The sequence below is a fragment of the Myotis daubentonii genome, chromosome 11, assembly GCF_963259705.1.
Source record: "Myotis daubentonii chromosome 11, mMyoDau2.1, whole genome shotgun sequence".
NCBI lineage: Eukaryota > Metazoa > Chordata > Mammalia > Chiroptera > Vespertilionidae > Myotis > Myotis daubentonii.
The window spans coordinates 3,855,766-3,864,722 of NC_081850.1; the positions used below are offsets into that span (position 1 = coordinate 3,855,766).

General features: G+C 64.1%; 1 protein-coding gene across 2 annotated transcripts in view; it reads left to right on the plus strand.

The window, feature by feature from the left end:
* The window catches only part of ROR2 (receptor tyrosine kinase like orphan receptor 2), a 196,399-nt gene extending 191,279 nt beyond the window's left edge, over nucleotides 1-5,120 (plus strand). For both annotated transcript variants that reach the window (XM_059656324.1, XM_059656325.1), the window contains 2 exons: nucleotides 925-1,127; nucleotides 2,425-5,120. In XM_059656324.1, coding sequence (XP_059512307.1) covers nucleotides 925-1,127; nucleotides 2,425-3,867 — 1,646 coding nt within the window. In that variant the 3' untranslated portion in view covers nucleotides 3,868-5,120. The remainder of the gene's footprint in view (nucleotides 1-924; nucleotides 1,128-2,424) is intronic.
* Nucleotides 5,121-8,957: the final 3,837 nt, after the last annotated feature.

Genomic DNA, 8,957 nt, shown 5'->3' on the forward strand with positions numbered 1-8,957 from the left:
CAACGATAAGATAAATGCCATGCTCGGTTTGGGCGGGCTCGCACCTCTGGCGGCGGCCTGGGGCTGTGGGTGCTCCCCGAGCCCTGGTGATGAAAACTGGGTTGCACTGCCCAGGGCTTCTGGACCACCTGCCCCCGGAGGCCCGGAGCGGCCCGTGTGGCCTTACTTCATTTGGGAGCCCGGAGGCCAGGCCGGGCCTGGGACACGGCTGTGTGACTGTAGTGGCGGTAGAGGTGGGTTAGCTCCTCCAGAGACTGTGTTGGCCAGAAACCGCTTGTCACCTTTCAGGTGGAGAGCTCATTGTCCACTCGTCACAGGCACTGCGCCCATGTGCGAACTCTAGGGCCTCTGCTCCTGGCCGTGCCGGGGGGCGGGGGGGGCGCAGAGTGCTGCTCCCCTCCTGGCCCTGCAGGGGGGCAGAGTGCTGCTCCCCTCCTGGCCCTGCAGGATGGCGCTTCCGGATTCTGTGCCCCTGCTGCCTGGGTCCCTGGTTGGTCGGTGCCACTTAAATGCTCTTCTAGTCATTGTCCTAAGAGAACATACTGATATTAAAACATGTGGCCCCTCCTAGTGTACGGGATGAAGAACAGGTCATTTCTAATCCCAGTCCTGAGCTTCCTTCACTAAGGACATGGGTTCATGAACATGAACCTGGCCGCAGCTGTCTCCAGGGGGGTGCACAGGAAAAGCGGGGGCGGGACTGGGAGCCACCTGCCGGTGCCCGCATTCCCATTGCTCCCAGGGGTGGCTCAGGGCCCATTCCGCAGTGTAGCGTGCATCGCCCTTGCTTTTCAGGCTGGGCTGTAATTTGTCCTTCGTGCAGCTGACCCGATACCCTCATGTGCTTGAATGTTGCGGTTGGAGGTGGGAGGGGCTGTTAAAGGCGATGTTTTCGGAAGCTCACGGATGCCTTGCCGCCCACAGGCCCCCAGGACGGCAGCAGGATGGGCATCCTGTACATCCTGGTGCCCAGCATCGCCATCCCCCTGGTGGTCGCCTGCCTCTTCTTCCTGGTCTGCATGTGCCGCAACAAGCAGAAGGCGTCGGCCGCTGCGCCCCCGCGCCGGCAGCTGATGGCGTCGCCCAGCCAGGATGTGGAGCTGCCCCTCATGGGCCCGCACAAGCAGGTCTCCCCGCCCCTCTGCCTGCCGCCGGCTTTCTTGCCGTGCTCCACGCTCCACACTTACCTCTTCCACTGCCTTTCATTCTGTTGTTTCTTCTCTGAAACATGCCAGCACGTTGGTGGCCTCGGAGAATGCGTAGTGGGCGTTGGAACTCCCGTCCTGGCAGCGGGCTGTGCCCTCGGCCCGAGCCCACTGAGCCGCCCTCACACGAGAGCTTCCGCTGTGCCCACCGAGCACCAGAAGGCTTGGCAGGGCCCCACCACCTGAGGTCAAAATGGCATTTTTAAGGGGCTGGGCCTGCTTCCCGCTCAGTTGGGGTGTGGTTGGTTTGCTTGGTTGCGTGTGATTTTCAGCGAAGGATGGCACCAACAGTCTTTTTTTTTTTTTTTTAAATATATTTTATTGATTTTTTACAGAGAGGAAGGGAGAGGGATAGAGAGTTAGAAACATCGATCAGCTGCCTCCTGCACACTCCCTACTGGGGATGTGCCCGCAACCAAGGTACATGCCCTTGACCAGAATCGAACCTGGGACCCTTGAGTCCGCAGGCCGACACTCTATCCACTGAGCCAAACCGGTCAGGGCTGGAGCCAACAGTCTTGTAGAGGAAGTGGGGACAGCCCCCACCCCAGGGGGTCAGGATGGTGAGGACCAAAAGCAGTGCCAGTCTCTCCCTGGTGCTTGGCCGCTCCGCCTTGGGGGGCCGCGGACTCTGAAGGGGAGGGGCTCCTTCCGCTCTGTTTCCAGGGGCCATGTAGTGTTCAGGGCAGGAGTGGGTGGCTGGACCGCAAGGGGGACATGGAGTCCCTTGGGGCCAGGGAAGCTCCCAGAAGGATGGGGGCCAGACACAGAAGGGCGAGAACCCTAGAAGCTGAGGTGCAGGTTCGCATGGATTTCACTCACGTGGTGCGTCCGTGGAAAATTACCTAATTGAGAGGCAGCACCAGGAGAGCAGCCGGGCGGGCTCTGAAAGTGCAGAGGTCACTGCCCACCTGGGGCTGGAGAGAGAGCCAGGTCTCCCCGGGTGACGGATGCCTGCGCTCGGCTTGGTTAGCGCGCAGCGAACAGGTGTGCACGAACCGCTGCCTGGTGCTCAGCGGCTCTTGGGGCACCATTTGCAGCCTGATGAGGATCCGTGGAAGGTTTCAGGCAGCTTGTGCCAGGAGGGCGTGCTTAAGAGCAGAGAGCAGTGCAGGGAGCCAGGAGCAGGCAGGCAAGCAGGTGCCCCCCAGCCCCCAGAACTCCCCTCTTCCCTCGGGTTGCAGTGGCAGGAACGTCTCACCGGCTTCTCTTCCCGCAGGCCAAGCTCAAGGAGATCAGCCTGTCCTCCGTGAGGTTCATGGAGGAGCTCGGGGAGGACCGCTTCGGGAAGGCGTACCGAGGCCGCCTGCTGGGCCCCGCGCCGGGGGAGCCCGCCCAGGCCGTGGCCATCAAAACGCTGAAGGACAAGGCGGAGGGGCCGCTGCGGGAGGAGTTCCGGCACGAGGCCTTGCTGCGTGCGCGCCTGCAGCACCCCAACCTCGTCTGCCTGCTGGGCGTGGTGACCCAGGGCCAGCCGCTCAGCATGGTCTTCAGCTACTGCCCGCAGGGCGACCTCCACGAGTTCCTGGTCATGCGCTCGCCGCACTCCGACGTGGGCAGCACGGACGACGACCGCACGGTGAAGTCGGCCCTGGAGCCGCCCGACTTCGTGCACGTGGTGGCGCAGATCGCGGCCGGCATGGAGTACCTGTCCAGCCACCACGTGGTGCACAAGGACCTGGCCACCCGCAACGTGCTCGTGGACGACAAGCTGAGCGTGAAGATCTCGGACCTGGGGCTGTTCCGCGAGGTGTACTCGGCCGACTACTACCAGCTGCTGGGCAGCGCGCTGCTGCCGGTGCGCTGGATGTCGCCCGAGGCCATCCTGTACGGCAAGTTCTCCGTGGACTCGGACATCTGGGCCTACGGTGTGGTCCTGTGGGAGGTGTTCAGCTACGGCCTGCAGCCCTACTGCGGGCACTCCAACCAGGACGTGGTGGAGCTGGTGCGCGGCCGGCAGCTGCTGCCCTGCCCCGACGACTGCCCCGCCTGGGTGTACGCCCTGATGGTTGAGTGCTGGAGCGAGTTCCCTGGCCGGCGGCCGCGCTTCAAGGACATCCACAGCCGGCTCCGCGCCTGGGGCGGCCTGTCCGCCTACACCAGCTCCGCGCAGACCTCGGGCGCCAGCAACGCCACGCAGACCAGCTCGCTGAGCACTAGCCCCGTCAGCGTCAGCAACGCCCGCTACGGGGTCCCCAAGCCCAAGGCTCCGCCCTTCCCGCAGCCGCAGTTCATCCCCGTGAAGGGCCCCATCCGGCCCCTGGGACCCCCTCCGCAGCTCTACATCCCCGTCAATGGCTACCAGCCCGTGCCGGCCTACGGGGCCTACCTGCCCAACTTCTACCCCGTCCAGATCCCCCTGCAGATGGCCCCGCAGCAGGTGCCTGCCCAAATGGTGCCCAAGCCCGGCTCGCACCACAGCGGCAGCGGCTCCACCAGCACCGGGTATGTGACCACCGCGCCTTCCAACACGTCGGTGGCCGAGCGCGCGGCGCTGCTGGCAGAGGGCGCGGAGGACGCGCGGGACGGCCCTGAGGACGGCGCCCAGAGCCCCGTGCCCGAGGCCGCGGAGGAGGAGGACGGCTCCGTCCCGGAGACCGAGCTGCTGGGGGACAGTGACCCTCTGCAGGTGGAGGAGGCCGAGGCCCAGCTGGAAGCCTGAGGGTCAGGACTGCGGGGCTCGCTCGTGGGAAACTTCAGCCACTCGAGAAGTGAGCCCCCAGCGCCCCGCCCGGGCTGGTTGGCGCCCCGCCAGGTGAAGTCACTCCGCCGCGCGCTCCGCCCAGAGCTGCGCTGTGGCCATCCTTGGGCTTTGAGCCTGTGGCGCCGGGCGAACGGTGACGCCAGGTCGTCTGCATTTCCCCGAGGAGGGGTCGCGGGCATTGCCCGTGCTTTGAAGGGAATGGGTGGCGCCTGCCCACCTTGTTGCATGTGGATCCAATGTTGCAAAACTTCGCGACAGGCCTGGCCAGGCAGCCGGCTGGTGGCGGATGGAGGAGCTGCTTTCTCGCCGCTGCCCGCCAGCTTTAGCCCCTTCAGCCCCCAGAGTGGCGGGAACAGGGCGCTGCCCCCCCGCCAGGCCTGGTGAGCAAGGCTTCTGGAACCGGAGTCCCATTTTAAAACACAACGTGCCTTAAAAAAACCAACGCGATGTTGTATTTTGTGAAGTGGTTTTAGTTGCCTTGTGTGTGTGTGTGCGCGCCCGCTGTCCTGGCTTTCCGGGGAAGTGGTGCCGGCCCGGAGGAAGCCATGTTGTGAGAGCACCGTGCTGTTTGTGTCCTCGGGACCCTGTACAGACCTTCAGTGTGATTTATGTGGGTTTTGCAGGCTATTTTCATTGCAGTATTTTGACCGTAAAATGAGTTAGTAATAGAACTGTTTACCTGGCCCACCTGGGATGCCACCTGATTGTACTTGGCTGCTGTCTGTAGCGATGTGAGAGGTCCGTTCATTTCAGAGCTCCTGTGAGAAGGCCTGCAGGCACCGCGGACTGGCACAGCTGGTGTAGCCAGGCCAGCAGGCACCGCGGACTGGCACAGCTGGTGTAGCCAGGCCAGCAGGCACCGCGGACTGGCACAGCTGGTGTAGCCAGGCCAGCAGGCACCGCGGACTGGCACAGCTGGTGTAGCCAGGCCTGCAGGCACTGCGGACTGGCACAGCTGGTGTAGCCAGGCCAGCAGGCACCGCGGGCTGGCACAGCGCCGCCTGTGACTCCACACCGGTGTAGCCAGTGAAGGACAGCCATGCTTCCGGCCCTGCAGGCTGTGAGGATGTCAGGCAGCTGGTAGTGCTGGGAGGGGGATGCCCACCAGTGGCAACGTGGGCTGAGCCCTTTGCAGCCTCGGGGGGCTAGTCTGCAACCTCGAATTCATGTGAATGTGGACGTATGTTGGTAAATAAATGATGGAAACAAGTTCTGTTGCTTTCTCTGTGAAGGTTTTGGGGGTGAATTCCTTGGTGACCTGAAGTAGGTCTTTGGTTTTAAACTTATTCCCTCCTGAGGTCCCAGAACCCCTTTTTAGACCTGGAGCCTGGTTCTCACCAGGGCCCTGGGGCATGAGGCCATGGGGGACGGGCCTCCTTCACCACCGCCAGGGCGGTCAGCTGAGCCGAGTGCGCCTGGGCCGGGGTCACCTGGGGTCAGTGGCTCCAGGGCTTCCAGCCAGGGCTGGTGGCAGCCACCCCGGGGAGGCCTGGGGAAGCTGCTGCCAGCAGGCAAAGGCCCCTGCCGCCCCGCTCGGCCTGCGGGTTTCTCTGTTGCTGGAGTGGATCCCACGGAGGGCCCGGCGGGCTTGGGAGGGATTTGCTTCCTGTTGGTGCAGTGGGTCTGGAGCCAGCAGCAGTACCTTCCCTGCGCCCAGGCCACGGGGTGGGGCTAGGAAAGTGCCTTCTGAACAGATGCCCAGAGGGTGCTGATGCTGTGGTCAGGCCCGCTGACTGCACGGAGCACAGCATTGCCTGGTCCCCACGGCCCAGCATCTGGGGCGTGTCCTGCACCCCCACCCACGGCTTCGGTGAGCAGCGTGCTGCTGGGGATACAGCCCACACAGGTGATGCAACAGGGTCCTCCAGCCAGGCCTGGCCTTTCCCTGCTGGGCGGGCCCCGGCCCCTCCTGGCAGGTGCGGCCCAGCTGTCGGGAGGCGCCGGGTCGGATGCAGCCGCTTCCCATTCCCACTCACCTGGGAGAGGAGCTGATCTCTGGTGCGGTCCACCTGGTGGCTTAACGGTGCGGTTGGGACCTGAGATTAAAAATGGGAGACAGCCCTTCAGCACTCGCCATGGGCACGTCAGGGCAGCCGGCCCCAGGTGGGCACCCCTCTCCCTCTGCCGCAGCCTCCCCCACCTCCCCTACTCCCCACCCCCAGCGCAGGCCCCAGCAGAGCTGTCGGAGACTAAGGGATGCGTGGGGAGGGATGCTGGCGGAGCAGGGCGGGTTTTAAGGTGGGGATATTTGGGTTCAATACAGCATTTGTTCCTTAGCACTCGTTCTAAATGTGAAACCCAGATGCGGGGGGGGGAGGGGGGGGGATGGGAGATGGGAGCCTCTGAGCAAAGTAACTGCTGGGAGGCTGCAGAGCAACCAGCTTAGAGCTGATGTGGGCACTCGGACTGACCCCTCGGGGCACCCAGAGCCCACCTGCCCTGGTCAGCCCTCAAGAGGGCCGTTGGCACAGCGCTTGGCCCTCGTTCCAGGCCGTGAGGCGGCCGAGGCCCCGACGCCTGCCTCCCCTCCGACGGGCAGCACTGCGGGGCCGTGGGAGCCACGGCCGGCTCCTCGGACTGAGGTGAGGGGTTTGACTGAACACTCGTGCCCGACAGCTTCCCACCAAGTCAGGGAAGCCTCGTGGTCTCGACCGGGAACCACTGGGACGCACTTCAAACATGCAGGTTCGCGCCGGCGGCCCCGGACAGCGCGATGGCACAGCGAGGCTGAAACAAACCCGGCAGTGTTGGTGGGTGTGCGGAAACGTTTAATACCGTTTCTGAGGTGGAGCTTTCAGAAGGTTGTGGCGAAGTAAATGCACTTCAGTGCGGCCTTCCCGGGCCAGGCCCGCTGCCCTCAGCCCCTGTGCTCTCGTGTCCCAGCCACGGGGCAGGGGGGGGGGGGTTCCCGGCCGGGTCGGGCTGGGTTTAGGTAGAGAAGGCCTGGGCTTCGGCTGCTAGACCTGCACCGAGGACGGGAGCCTCCTCGGCAGTGCTCACGCTCACCGAGCCGTCGCCTCTGCGTGGTTGCTGCGCAGGGAGCACCCGTAGTCCTGAGGTTTGGCGGGAAGACCCTCTGCCCCTCTGCTCCCCGCCCCATACCCGCCCCCCAAGTACAACTGTTTTGGCTTCGATGGATCTTCCTGGTTTCCTGGCGCGTTGGCTCCACTCCACCTACGTGGTGACCTGCACAAATGGTTCCTGCCTCGCTCGCTCAGGGGGCCGTGGGCCGTGGGCCCTGCGGGTGTGAGGGCGGAGCTGGAGGGCAGGGGGCAGCTGGGAGCCCTCGCCACGCCCTGTGTGCACCGCGGGTGCGTGACGGGCAGCGTCCCCGACCTCCTCAGTATTATTTGTGCACAATTTGTCCTGCTCGTTGTCTTTCCCAGGCTGCAGTGTTAAGGGTTTAATGAGAAAGTCACCCAGAAAGAGATTTAAAACCGTCCATGGAGGCTGCAGGAGCCTCGGGGAGGCTGCAGACTGGCGTGAAGTTCGTCTGAGAGAGGGTCTTAGGGTGCAAGTGCCCCCCCCCCGTTCCGGCCCCGTTCGGCCCTCCCACGCCGAGCCACACCTGGTTCCCAGTCCCCCCTGGGCCCCCCCCCACAACGAGGAGTTAGTTCTGGGCCCCAGGAAAGCCCTTCCTTCTCTCCAGGGGGCCACCCCAGGGCTCCCCTCGTCTCCCTGGGTCTGAGGAGCAGGAGCCGCGCCTGGAGTCCGCCTGGGTCTCCCTCCGAGCAGAGCGGGCGCGCCAGTCCTCCGGGGGGGGGGTGCTGGGAGAGCTGCGGGCTGTGCGCAGTCGCGGGGGGCCTTCCACCACTGACCTCCCCAGCAGCGCGGGTGGCTCGGGGCCTCCCCGGACTCCCCGGACTCACCACGTTCGTGTTGATTTAACTGGACACCCACGTCTAAGGGTGTCAGGGGAAACATCACTTAGATGGAGTGGCTGAGGTTGCGGCCAAGTTCTATGAATGTTTAATTTGTTCATACGGCCTTTCAACAGAGAGTCTTAGCCGCACTGCGGGCCGGATTCCTGGGGAGCAGAGGGGAGCACCGTCCCACTTCCTCAGAGGACGGGGACTAAGCAGGAAACACGGTGACGAGGGCACAGCGCTGGCTGAGTTAGGACCCTGAGGGCGGAGCCCGCCTGCGGCCACGGACAGGGTCCCCGGGGACATTAGGTCAGCATCCTGCGTGCCACACCGGCTTCGCGGCCTGAGCGTGGTCATGGTCTGCAGGATTTCAGACGTAAGCCTAGGCTACCGGCTCTGACTCTGAACGCTGAGACTCTCAGGGTGACCTCCCCAAGCCAGGGGCACCTCCGCATCAGCCTCCGTCTGATTCAAAAGCAGAAAGCAGGTGTGTATAGGACAGAGGGGCCTGTCGGGCGGGCACTCCGGCAGAGACTACCCCTTAGTGACTCTGTCCCAACACAGCCAGAGGCCCTCCCCTCCCTGCGCAGAGGGGCAACGTAAAGATGGATCGGAACTCAAGGCCAGCCGAGGGCAGCTATGGGTGTGGGTACAGCGGATGGGCGCAGGGCGGAGCAGAACCCACCCTCCCCGTCCTCCTCAAGGCAGATCAGGAGCAGGAGCAGTCGGCCCCCCACGTGGGCTGTCTCGGCCCCATTTCCAGAACCCAGCCCATAGGGACAGCAAAGTCGCGCGATAAGACCCCTAAGCAGACACGTCCCAGGCTCTCTCCTCTGACCTAATCTCATGGGACTAAGGGCGGCATCATCTCCTGACAGCAGAGGCGAGTGACCAGTGTCCCCTGACCAGTGTCTCACCAGTGAGGACATCAGACTCACTGCGGCCAGGATCCCACTGCTCCCGGTCCATCGGGACCTGGAGAGCCTTTCGCAGGAGCAGAGGGGTCTGTGGCCGAGGGTGACTGGGGAGCCCGCAACGCCGGTCTGAGCCCGGACATCTCCGCGCCACACACCAAAGCCAGGATTGCTCTCAGGAGCCGACCCACGGCTCCCTCTCCTCGCGAAAGTCCCAACTGTGCTGTTTTCCTCTTTGTTTGGCAACAGAAATGAATAGACATATTTG